The sequence below is a fragment of the Alligator sinensis genome, unplaced genomic scaffold (genome assembly GCF_000455745.1).
Source record: "Alligator sinensis unplaced genomic scaffold, ASM45574v1 scaffold667_1, whole genome shotgun sequence".
NCBI classification, from domain to species: domain Eukaryota; kingdom Metazoa; phylum Chordata; order Crocodylia; family Alligatoridae; genus Alligator; species Alligator sinensis.
This window is the reverse complement of record NW_005842636.1, coordinates 462979-476472: the sequence shown is the minus strand read 5'-3', so window position 1 is coordinate 476472 and position 13494 is coordinate 462979. Positions and strand designations below refer to the sequence as shown.

General features: G+C 40.4%; 1 protein-coding gene across 1 annotated transcript in view; it reads left to right on the top strand.

Annotated features, from left to right (window-relative positions):
* LOC102376566 (complement component C6-like) overlaps positions 1 to 13494 on the top strand; it is a 109418-nt gene that overhangs the window by 81128 nt on the left and 14796 nt on the right. Inside the window, exons 13-17 of the mRNA XM_014524590.2 lie at positions 3549 to 3720; positions 4905 to 5016; positions 6049 to 6181; positions 9135 to 9326; positions 11820 to 11910. Of these exons, the coding sequence (XP_014380076.1) occupies positions 3549 to 3720; positions 4905 to 5016; positions 6049 to 6181; positions 9135 to 9326; positions 11820 to 11910 (700 nt within the window). The remainder of the gene's footprint in view (positions 1 to 3548; positions 3721 to 4904; positions 5017 to 6048; positions 6182 to 9134; positions 9327 to 11819; positions 11911 to 13494) is intronic.

Sequence of the window (13494 nt, the reverse complement as noted above, 5' to 3'; positions counted from 1 at the left end):
CTTGCTCTGTTGTTAGTGAGATTTGTTCACCATCCCCCATGGAATCTAGTTTAAAGACCTCCTTACTAGTTTGGCCAGATGATACCCAAAGATGCTCTTTCCAGCAGGTGGGTCCCCATCTCTTGATAGCAGTCCTCCTTCTCAGAACATCCCATTGTTGAAGAATCCAAAGCCTTCAGGCTGACACCCCTGTCTCAGCCACACACTTACTTCCAGGATATGATGGTCCCTGATTGATCTCTTGCTGTCCACGAGTAGGATCAGTGAGAATGCCATGTGTGCTCCAAGTTCCTTAATCCTCCGGCTGAGACCCTCTTAATTACCTCTGGCCTGCTCAGGAGTATTGTTGGTGCCTGCACAGACAGACAGGAAAGAGTAGTGGTCTGAAGGATAATAAGCTTTGGTAGTCTCTCTATAACATCCTGAATTCAGGCTGCAGGCAGACAGCACGCCTCCTGGGGACTCCAAATCTGTATGACAAATTGGTGCTTCTCTCCCCCACAGAAGGGATTTACCAACCACCACTACTCCTTCTCTTACTTCTTGGTGCAGTAGTCCTAGAGCCCCCGTCTGGGGACCCTGCATTCAGCTGTGTTATTATGTTGTTATAGCATGTAAAGGTTAGACTATTTCATAATTTCTTGCCATATGATAGGAATTTACTATTGTGTTTATATTATAAAAATACAAAATTAAAAATATTTAAAATCTTTATTATACACATTACAATAGGAAAATCCATTTATAAGACCAGTTACCGACTACATTGATTGATTTGATTTGATTCCTATTTTGAAATTGTTTATGAAGAAAGATTGGCAGCCAACCAGCAGCCAGCTACTTGGGGAATCTGGGCAGCCAGGTGGTAAACCCAAGGGGCCTTGGGGGCTGGGCAGTCAGCTCAGAAGCATCTGCAGGCTAGAAGCTAGCCAGCCGGGGAAGGCTATCAAGTAGAGGGACTGCTTGCCTACCTACTGGCATGCTGGTGAATGATCTGGTAGTAAACAAAGCAAGCAGCCTTGATCAGTATTGGCTGATAGAAAATGGTTCTATCATGAAATATGCGACCAGTTAGTTAAAAATTTTTCTAGGATTGTGCTGAATTCATCAGATCCATATTTTGAAAATGTATTTAGGGAGTGAAATTCTATATAGTGAATGTATATTTAACTCTATGTATACACCTGTACATTATGTACTAATGTATGCTAAGTATTAATCCAGGAGTTTTAACTTTTGGTTTGTATGAATATCATATTTACAAGTAAATACTTATTCACATCATGTTTCTTTAGTATCTATTGTAATATTTATAAAATGTGGGGACAGAATCAGTTTACTTATGTAGGGCTCATGCCAAAGGAAGAGGTCCAATCTGACTGGGTTTAGACATCCTGTTTCCCTATTAGGCTATGGGATTCTTATTCACCTCTGAAGTATGATTTAGAAATCCAAGAGGCACCTAGAGCTAGACAATAAATACTAATGTCATAGGTATGTCCAAATTGCCACTCCTCCAGAACAACCACCCATTGTCGAAGAAACCAAAGCCTTCAGGTCAAGAGCCTCATAGTTGCCTTTGATCTTCCGGGAAGTATCATTGGTGCCAACATAGACAAGCGGGAATGGGTAGTGGTCTGAGAGATGAATGAGCTTTGGCAGTCTCTCTATGACAGTTTAGGCATCTGACTCCAGTTGCACATTAGGGTGCTGACAGATGTGAAAATTTTCCCTCAATTTGACCACAGAAAGTGGTCTGTTACCATGACCAAACGCAAGAGCATGGCTGCAATCCACTTCAAAAATGGCCAGTCAGGTAAAATCTATACCCTCATTGCATGAAGGTTCAGATGAAGATGTTTCAAAACATAGGATCTTCTGTAACTTCTGTCTGAGCTGCCTGCCAGCCTGTCTCTGTTTTCAGAATGGGAGTGGGAAAGGGAAGGGAGGGAGTTCAGTCTGGGGGGTTTTCAGCCCCCACTGGAGGGTAGAGCTGGTGTATTGGGCCCCCCCCACACTCCAAGATCAGGGGGCTCCAATACACGCACCCCACCCTCCACTGCTGGCTTTAGCGTCCCTAGAAATGTGTTCCCAGTCAGCAGCTAGATTCCCCGCCCCCCCAGAACCAACAGTGAACTTCTGTTTGGTCTGGGGGATCGTTGTAACTCAGAACACTTCCTGCAAAGCATTCTCAGTTACAGCAGGAAGCTGCACTTTTGTCTGCACCCTTAGATGCCATTATTTAGTTGGGATCCAGAACACGTGCTCCTGCTACTGAAGGTAGGTGCCTTACCAACACCGAGGCCTACCTTTGCACAGTAGTCTAATGATTAAATCAGTCACCCAGGATCTAGACCTGATGCTTTCCCACTTCTTGGATAAGTACTTAAACCAGGAAGCAACTGTGCAAAAAGTGAATAGCCCCACAACTGATGTGTTTGAGCAGAACTCAGTGCTGTTGAAGTTGGTTAAGTCTAAATCTAGGTATCTAGGGAAACTCATAGGCACCTACCTAATTCATGGGGTCTGCCCCACAATTTCATGGTCTCAATGTGGCAACAGTCACCATTTTTGGCATGACAGCCTCCCCTCCCACACCATGCCTCTGGCCAAGGGGCCCTGGAAGTCCCACTCCTCCCTGAAGTTTGACAGATGGCCATCTGCCAATCTCCAGGGTGGGGTGGGACTTCTGGGGACCCTCAGCCAATCAGAGGCATGAGGTACCCTGCCACACTTTGCCATGAAAATCTCGCCATCCCTCCCTCCCCTTTCCCCCTGTGCTTCAGGACACCAGGCTTCCCACCTCTGTTTTCAGCTCCTTTCCCCCCCCACTGCTTGCTGGCCATTTCCCATCTTTTTTGCAGTCCCTGCACTTTTTCATGGGGATCAGGCTTTTTCACAGTGGACCCACCAAATTCATGGTTTCTGCAAAAATCACAAAATTGTGAATTTAGTAGGTCCCTACTTATAATAACATCTGAGTTTAAGCACCTATACAATTTTGTGTCTGCTGGAGCAGGGCTAATCTGAATTATACTTTGGAGTTTAGATGCCTAATTCCTTATTTAAGTGCTTATTTGCTCGAAAGAGTTCTGATCTAGAATGTCTAGAAAATAGACACTTGGGCTTACTCAATCTATACAGATGCTGCAGAGCTGGATTGAACTAATGTGCTACTGCTTCCAGTAAAGCACAGTTTTGTTTTTTCTTTTTCCATGTCTGTCAGCGCCCTTGGTTTTGAATGTATCTGAAGCCAAATTGAAAAGGAAAGAATAGTCAGACTTCCCTGAGGTTCAAGCAGTTCAGATTTGACTTTGGCTCATTTTAACTTTAAATTTAATATTTTATAAACAACATGTTCCCCTGCCTGGGAAACCTCGTAAATCCTCTGAAATAGTGACAGTCTCTATCCAAACTACCTAGTTGGGCCAATACAAAAATATCACCCTAAAAAATTCTTGCCTCTCAATTAATTAAGCTGTTATATACAAAGTAAGGAAATATTGCAGATTCATTCATTTGCTGGAGTTTACATTCATCTGTTCCAGTTGCAGTAGATGGCCACTGGAGTTGCTGGTCAGCATGGAGCCCATGTGATGGGTCTTTCAAGAGAAGAAGGACCCGTATGTGTAACAACCCATCACCAATGAATGGAGGAAAGCCTTGTGAGGGTGAACATGAGCAAGAGGAGAACTGTTATGTTTCATTGTTTGTGGACAAGTAAGAAGATGATAGATGGAAAATTCTACTTACTAGTGGGGTGCGGGTTAGAAAGCTTTCAAAACTTGACTATTGACTATTAAGGGTGATTAACAGTAGGGATACATTTCTTGTCTGGGTTTCTTTGGATGAGTCTGAAAAAGGAAAATATCTGTAAATCCTTGCAATTAGTTACAACTTTTGTTTTTGTTTGCATTTTCTTATCAGGGAATTCCAAAAGAATGATCATATACTTATTTTAAAATATTTTGTATGGGTCTCTGACTGAGAATCTTCATTCATTTCTCTTCATCGTCTTTATACAACTTCTTTTCCCACTTCTGAACCACATGAGTCTGAATATCAATGCTTCCTTTCTATGTGCTTTAGGTTTGAATTTGAAATCTCAAAGATAAATTCACTGAAAAAACCTGAGTTTTATTTGGTACTGCTTTGCAACACTGTGAAACAGAATTTTTACAAGGTTTTAAGGTAAAATGTTAAGTCCAAGCCAAAACCACCCTCACTTTCTTATTTGAGGGTTATGTGGAAATGATGAACATAGTCATAATTCATTACAGGGATAGCTCGTATTGTGGCAAAAACAGTGGATACTATAAAGACTAGTCATTTTATTTCTGTTGTGATTAATATATAGCATATTCTTTTTGAGATTGTTGGACACGAGCACTTTAGTTCTACATTGTGCTCTCCCTCCCTGACTAAGCACCACAATCTGTACAACCCCACATCCATAACATGCAGCACACATTTAACCACTGCTGGTATTAAATAGCAAAAGTTAAGCTACACTACATATGACCTAACCAAACTGTGATGAACCCTAAATTCTGGCTGAACCACTTAAACTTAGTCATTGCTAAAAAAGGCAGCCCAATGTACCATCTTTTTTGCCCCATCTCTTCTAATCTATTATGTCAAATTCTCTGGTGGTCTGGAGAACTTATGTCGATATAAAATCTGCTTTCCTATAATGCTCACTGTTGATCAGGCTCCTTTTGGTACATAGGTTAATGAAGAAGTTGACAAGAAAGGACCACAGTACTGCTCCACTTTTTTGGATTGGGGGAACAGTGTCACTGCTAGCTCCTCTTCCTCTTTGGCTAGTGCTGTGAGAGTTTACCCTCTTGTTTCTGAAACCAGTGCCTCCTATGCATCCTAAACTGCAAATTATTGTTTTTCAGAGGGGCTCCATGTATAAATGATGATGAAGCAAGAAAGGAAGTGGATGTTTTCATTGGTGAACCTGAATCGGGATGTTCTAAGCCAATCCCACCAGAAAATGGATTTATCAGGGTGAGAGGGCTGTACCATGTAAAATATGTGAATGATAGGGCATGTGGGAGCTCTGGGAACTTCCAAGGTTACCAATCTACAGAACTTCTGTTTTTGGATTCACAAACCTAATTCATCCACAGATTATACTCTGATTTAATCCATGTCATGACACCTCACTTCTGTCTGCTTCTAAATATTTCCTAACTTCTCAATTTAAAAAAATGTTTATTTTCTTATCTCACATTGTATTGGCTACACTAAGAAATAAGATAAGGGCAGCACACAGTCATCTGTGAACTGGAGTGATTGTGATATCTTAATGCTTCCTCCACTATCACATCTTAACAGAAAAAGACTGAAAAAATAAATCTGCTGCAAAGGGGCTTACAGAGTGAATGATTTAAAAGAATAAGACAGCACTCATTTTAAGATTCTGATGAATGTCCATTGTGTGTATATGAGTCTCATGTCAGTAAAAAAAAAAATGGTTATGCAGTTGTGTAAAACTTTTAATTTTGGGGAAATCAATGTTTTTTATGTTGACCTGACAGTCTTTTACCAGCCCTTTCCTAGCATGCCAACAGAAAGCTAGATGTACTGCATACTATTGTATATAGATATACTATAAGACTCCCTCTTCCAGACAGCCATTCCCCATATCATAGAGTTCTAACAGAGTCATAGTTTCATAGCTGTTAGGGGCTCAAAAGGACCTTACAGATCATTGGGTCCAGCCCCCCTGCACTTGGGCAGGAAAGGCTGTTGGGATCAGATGACCCCAGCAAGATCCACCAATATCTAGAGGCAAGATAATGTATATAGGTTCTGTTTCAGGCAGCATTTAACGGCCCCTAATTTCAGGACCACCACATGATGGGGTCAACAAAATTAGAATATTAATAAATGGATAGACAGATGGGGCGGGTGAATGGCTCTCAAGAAAATTGTTATGACAACTGCAGTATGATGAAACTTTTAAAATACTATTTTGAGTGTCTTTGTCTTGTGTCAGTGTCCATTCCACTTACCCAGAATTTGGTTTAATTGTAGAATGAAAAAAATTATTATGCTGTGGGAGAAGAAGCTGAGATTGCCTGCATGACTGGATATGATCTCATTGGGTATCAGTTCCTTAGGTGTCTACCAGATCAAACCTGGATCCAGCAGCCCATTGAGTGCCAACGTAAGAAATTGGAGAACAGTTAGGCTTGGCAACAGGAACAAATAGAGGAAATACAATATAGTTCAGGTTTTCCTAACAGACTCTGTTAGAAAGGATTAAAAATAAATTAATCCTTGTTTTATAAATGTTGGAAATGGCAAAGTCCTCTTGGGTTGTCAGATTTGTTCTTTTACAGTCTCTCAGTTGTTCCAACTTTGGCCGCTGGCAGACACTATATTAAAAGCTCAATAAGATCTGACGCATGATCCCAGCAGTTGTGTCTCCTGCCATGCCATACATGCTTGGCAAGAGGTACAATTGTGGGATTGGGATCAGATCCCAATTGCACCCTATTGTCAGTGCAGGGGGAGCCCAGGATCATAATCCTGGGCTCCACGTGTAGTGGGAAATGACACGCTTAGCTCCCCTGTGCTCCTGTGGCTGAGAGCCATAGTCAGCTGATCTGGGCTTCCAGCCATGGGAACAGAGGGGAGCCAAAGGCTCTGTGGGAACTTTTGCACATGCTCTGGGGGTGGGGGGAGCCACTCTAATTAAAGCACATTTCCTGTATCAGCGTCCTGGTACTTAAAAACTGCAGTGGGGGCTCTTGAACTAAAGTTTGTTCAATGAGCCTTAGTTCAAGTGCCCCCACCACCATTTTTAAGCATGGAGACACTGTTACACAAGACATAGGAGGCTGCTGGAGTGCAGCAATTGCCACTCTCCACCAGACTTGATTAATCAAGTCTGCTCTGATGCACTGAACTTCCAGCATGTCGGAGCAGTCTTCGCACTCATGTATAGGCACCCTATGTGCTCCCATGGCTGGGAGCTCCTGTCATCTAACTGGGGCTCACAGCTGAAGGACTCCATGGGACTCAAGCTCCCAGCTGAAGGAACGCACAGGAGGTAAGGCAGGGGTAATCAAAATACAGCCTGTGGGCCGAATCTGGCCCGCCAACTGATTGGTTTCAGCCCATAGACAGGCTCCTGCCAGTTGACTGTATCTGGCCCATGGCTGTCCCTGTGGCACTCCACTTGGGGCCAAGGCCTGACTGCTCCTGTCCATGCCCACCCATGGCCCTGGTCTCAGCAAGCATGCACAGCTTCCCAGCGGGGTGCTCCCAGTGTGGCTGCAGCCTCCCACGTACTGCTTGGCTCTCCCCACCTCCAGCAGCTCCTCCTGCCTCTGCTGCATTACTCCAGGCAGCAGATAGCATGAGGAAGTGATGGCAGCTATAGGGATGTGTGCCATGCACCACATGCCCTGCCAGGTTGAGGGGGAAGCAGCAGCTGGGCAGCTCCTGCCTTAGTGTACAGGGCCTCCAGCTCCAGCTCCTGGCCGCCTTCCACCCTCTCCAGCTGTCCAGTGTGTTGAGTGGAAAACTATACACTACTCAAAAAAAAATATAAATCAGGACAACTATGACTTTCTGAAATAAGATTAAAATATGTTATAGTAGATGCTTGATTTTTAGTATATGATTAGTTTTTAATCTATATATTGTTAAAATGATATCTTTTTGAAAGATTTTATGTGTATGGCCCTCAACAACTCACCAAAACTCAGTAAGTGGCCTGCCAGCCAAAATAATTGACCTCTGAGCTAAGGTCTCTGATGCACTCTTCTGGCTGGAAGCCCCAATCAGGCGATTGGGACTCCCAGCCTTGAGACACAAGAGTCTTCAAGGGCTCTGGTGTGTTCCTAAGGTTGGGAGCACTAGCCATGCATTCAATTTAAGTCATAATGGGAACCAGCCACTAAGGCCATTTTTACACATGCAAGCACCACAGCATTTTGCCACACATACAACTGCACATGACGCAGTGCAGCACGTGTCAGCTCTCACGCAGAGCAAACTCAGTTAATCAAGTCTGCTTTGAAGCGGCAGATCTTCAGCACATAGTGAAACCAATAAGTATAAATGCCCAAAGTTATTACACATATTTTGTGTAATAACTTTGTGGCTTATTCCACCTTTTATCACACCATTAATTGAATGAGCATGTGGCCACAGTACTTAAAACATGATTAACCAGTTAATCATGTCTTTAGTGTAACATCTATCAGGGTCTGTATGATCTATAAGTAACACTATACTGTTAGGTTATGTAGAAAATATAAGATAAGTATTTTCTAGAGACTTTGCCAGTCTAAATTTAAATATAATTGACAATAGGCCTTATTTTTCATTTTCAGACTTATCTTAATAAGGCTTACATTTTTAATAGTTATATTGAACAGCATTCTGAGGAATGGACAGATACATAAGGCAATATAATGTGAATATTTTAAAGTGTGTCTGGGGGACAAATCTCCTTTTTTCCATTAATTTTAACTGCATATGTGTGTCTAAACCATCCATGGTGCTTTATAAACCTCAACCATAAGGTCCTTGTTTAGATGTGATTACAATTTAATTTAATTTAAAAAGACTTGCTCTCTCATTGTTAAATTTAGGATTTACAATATTTTGCAAGAACCCAAAGCAACAACCTGGACTTGAATTTTAAGGTTGAACAGAGTGAACATCATGAATTTAAATTAAATATATATGAAATAGTTCAACTGCCATTTATTTTAATTTTGACCTTAATGTCATAGACAATTTGAAAATAAATTTTACTTGCCAGATTTAATACCTGTAACATGTTGCAAAGAATGTCCTGTCAGGAGTCATTTTAAATTGTCAATGCCAACATATGTAATATAACATTAATAGAAAAATAGTATAATTTAATTATAAAATTAATAAAATTTCCATACAAGTCATTGATAGAGAAATATTTTATATATGGAACATTGCCACTTGAGCGAGTTGAAAAACTTTAAAAACTCAAATGTGATAAAAATGTACAACTTCATTTGCTTTATTTTCACAATAGATTTATAACTCACCCATATATGACATTCTGTAAAGACCACATTTATTACAACAACACAATATGTATTCAAATCTTATCTTTACTACAGCATTACTCTGCTCTAAGCCATCAATGTCCAATGTTGTTGCAATCTCCCCATTTAAACACGAATACAACATTGGTGAAACCATCCAGTTAAGATGCCCAGCTGGCTTTGTTGTCACTGGACAAGCATATTACACTTGTGGGAAAGACCTGTCTTGGATCCCTCCTATTTTGAGAACACTTACCTGTGAAAAAGGTTAGTACCCTGTTAAGCAATTAATACATCCCTGGAAGCAACTAGTAAAAATGTATCTCAAAATGCATTGGAACTATAACTCTCTAACTGAATGTACTACAGTGAGTGTTGGGTGGTACATTTGAAGGCCAAGAGAGACAATCAAATTCATCTGTTATATTAATCTGGTTAGACTTCCTGCATGAGAGAGTGCCACAGAATTTCATCCAGTAATCCTGTATCCATAGCATACCTTTGTAACTATTAACAGTGAAGCTGTACAGTTGTAGATGGATATTTGTTTAAAATCAACTCTACCAACTGAACACTGTGAAAGCAAAAGAGGTATAGCGCTGAATGTTACCTGCATACTGCTGAAATTTTAGCATGGGTGCTCTTACCAACTTTCCCAGTAGTTTCATATAGTTTGATACACCCTTGTGAAACTCCACACATGAGGCTTTGGAGATGACAAAACAGTTGTCCATCATGAGCCTCTGGTTTAGACCTGAATGGAAGGAATTGGACCACTTCACTTACTGTTCATCTTTGAATTTTCTTGGAGAATGAGTAAGATACAGATTACTAGAAGCTGGCAGTTGGCAATAAAGAACAGGTTTGGCTAGTTTCTTGATTTGTGTCCTTAGAAATTGAGATTAGAGGCTGCAGAATAGTTGGAATTATTAAATATTTTCAATAACATAAGCTGTCATGTTTTGTATGGGTCTGATTTGCCTTCCTCCTGTCCCTCCCTGCGGTAAATTATTTTCTCTCTCTGCTTACATCCAAACTACTCGTTTTGTTTACGTACTCAACAACTTTTTTGTCAACCAGTCCAGTTTTTTGCTGGTTGTTTAGCACTTTCCAACAGGGTTTTTTTTACTGACTTATTTCAGGCCATTTTCTTCCCCTTTCTTAAAAAGCAATTGCCCATTTTTTAAGACAGGAAATGACAGTTTCCTTCACTAAAGAGAGAAGTTTTTTTACAAACAACTCAGATCACACAGGCTGAATTTTTTCTTTATTAAAATAAAGAGCCTTGAAACCTTTAATATTCAATGAGTATAGCTTTACCCTTAGGTGTCATATGAAATAATGCTTAAAATAGGATAGTTTTTTTAAAAAGGAAAAAGTAAGATGTCTGATTATTATTTAAGTTATTGCCTTGAAAGTTAAGTTTTGGACTGGCCATCGTGTTTTTACAAAAGAGGTAAAAAGTGTTCTGCTTCATTTTGGAAAATGCCATGGAGCAATTTATATTCAAAGAATGGGAGCCATACTATGCATTATCATCTTTTTCCATTCCAATGGAAATGCAGCACTTCATTGTGCAAATGTCTCCTGCTGCACAGATGCTGCTGCAGAAGGTCTGGAAGTAAGTGTTTTTAATTAACTGGATCCTAAAGGTATCCCTTTACTTGTGAGTTCAATCTTCATCTTCATATTTTGTGTACTACAGTATTCAGAAGAGCTTGGGAGAGGGATACTACTACTCAGGTAGTGAAGCTCATACAAAGGACCCTTTAGTGCCAATGACCAGTCCACAACTGCAACCTTTCCTGTCTGATATGAGGTTCACCATGGTTATCTAACCCAGGGGTGACTTGAGTATCTTGAGAAGAGTCTTTGAAACAACTCAGTACTTTTCCAAAAGGTAAACTAAGCCCAAGGTAAACCTCAGATTCACACTTCTCCAAACCACTTTCTTTTGGGGAGCTACCTCCAAGCCATTTGATAGCAGCTTGAACTAGTGCATAAATCTACCCCCCACCTCTTTAGTGATGCAGACAAGTGAAAATGTGTGACAGCTTCATCCTTTAACCTTAATTTTTTCACTGACAAGTCTTGGGTTCAACTCAAATCTTCTCAAGTGGGGCTGACTTGGCCATCTCAGAAACTGCCTAAGCCCTTTCCTGACAGCTAGGTTCTATTGGAATGCCCTTCGCTATCTGTCTCCAGGGCTGAACTGCAACTTCTAACTAGCAGGATGGTCTAGTTAAGGGGAAGGCCTTTCATTTCAAAACTTGTTCTATTTTACATTCTATACACATAAGAATTTGAGGAGGTTTGTGAGGATTTTTCATTTTAATTTCTGTAATTGTCACAATATTATTGTGATGAACGCAATGCAAATATAATAACAATAAAAATAGCCATAAAGACATTAAAAAAATCAGTTGGTAAGAGCATACAGCAACAGCATCAGGATTGGCATCATTTTTCATTTTTGGAAAATCTTTGAAATTCTGTCTTCTATGTAATGCACTTTCTGTTTCTATTTACATTTTTAATGTTGCTTCTAAATATTGAAATTATACCTGACTCCTTGGTAAAATAAGGATTAGACCCATTGCCTGCTCTCATGGGAAACTAGGCTAAAGTCAAATAAATACCCTCTAGTTCTGACAGCAGCATTTTAAGATTGTGTGTGTGTGTGTGTGTGTGTGTGTGTGTGTGTGTGTGTGTGTATATATATATATATATATATATATATATAATTTATTTATTTTTCAGATGAGCAAACTAAAGCTAGAGGTAATTGTAGCCCAGGACAAAAACAAGTTGGATCTCAATGTGTTTGCATGTCACCCTCAGAGGATTGTGGGTAAGTTATATACTTAACACAGCTATTTGACTGATGGAACAGTAGTTTACTGCGACCATAAAACAGGACAGAACAATAAGAACAACTTTGGGATAATCACTGTTTATACAGACAGAAATATAGCTACTATGCCTGTAGCATTAGCAATAAGGTTCTCCAGTGGTCAGCATGTTAAAATGTAGTCTTTCCATTACATGCTCTGGCACCTGGCACTGAAGACTTACATTCCTTCCTTTCTTCCTTTTTCTTCTAATTTCACCCATTACAGACTTCTAAAAGTCCCACTCTCTAGTAGTCTTATAAACCTGAGTTACATGTGTGAAATCTCACCAGTCCTGGTTATATTAGATGCCACCAGGTCACATATTGTCATTATACCTCCATATATTTGGGATTTCTATCCTTTCATTGAGTAAATATGAATACATTTTGTTTCCACCTCAGAAGTAGTCATTTTCATAACCATATCCTTATTTCTGTTTGGTACCCTACCATTATGCACGTTGCATCTTTGCCCTTATTGAACACCATGGCCAACTGCTTATTAAGTACTTGGGTCCTAGCCTTCATCTCCAGTCCATCTTCACTGATTAGCAGTCCTTCTTCTTCCCTTCTAGTACTCTTAGCACTTAGATCACCAATGACCCTTTTGTTGTATGTTTTAATCTTCTTCGTAAGGTCTAATTCAGCTAAGCCTTTGGCCATTCCACTTTTTCTCCCATCCTTGATGACTTGCTTAGTCTAGCTGGCATGTAAAACTAAAACTTTGCAGAACAGGTATTTGGTTACAAAAGATATTTACTCACTGCACCCATAATAAATTACTCTGAGCTTCACTAGTTTGGGTTTGGAATGAGCCACTTGTCCTCCCATCCATATATAAATAAGATGATATACCATGGGCTTGTAAAGCCATCTGTAGGAAAAGAAGATGAATGGGAGTAAGGAGCCTCTAGAAAAGACCAAACAGGAATTATAAATCAGAGGCTGGTGTGTCAAGTAAAGCACTACAGATAAGAAATGAAAAGATGGACTCTCTGGAACTGTAGAGCACTGGAATACCCACAAAAAGCATTAAAATGAGCTCAAGATTCCGAGTAAGACAAAGACCCCTGTCCTTTACTTTTCTTCTTTTTTAGGAAACATTGTTTACACCATATAGAGTGCAGCGGTCCCTGAGTCTTCCAGGAAACACGCTGTTACCTTGGAGAAATTTGGTGTCTTTTCTGTTGTGAGATGATAACTGCTAGAGGTGTGCAAAACGGGCCATATTCAATTTGGATTCAGATTTGGCCCAAATCAGGGACAGTGATTCTATTCGCTGATTTGGATCACTGTCCCAATTTGATTTGGCCAAATTTAAACCTAAAGATTTGATGCTGATTCTTTGAATCAGCGATTCAGCCATAGCTTTAAATGTTTTTTCTACATACCTTGAGGTACTGGGCATGGCTCTTGAATGCTGTGATGATGGGGCAGATGAAGCGTCCCACAGGAGCATGGCGGGGGGACCCTCGCATGCTTGGCGGTGAACCCAGAAGTGAAGCGGAAGTACTTTTGGTCCGCTTCTGGGTCCGCTGCTGA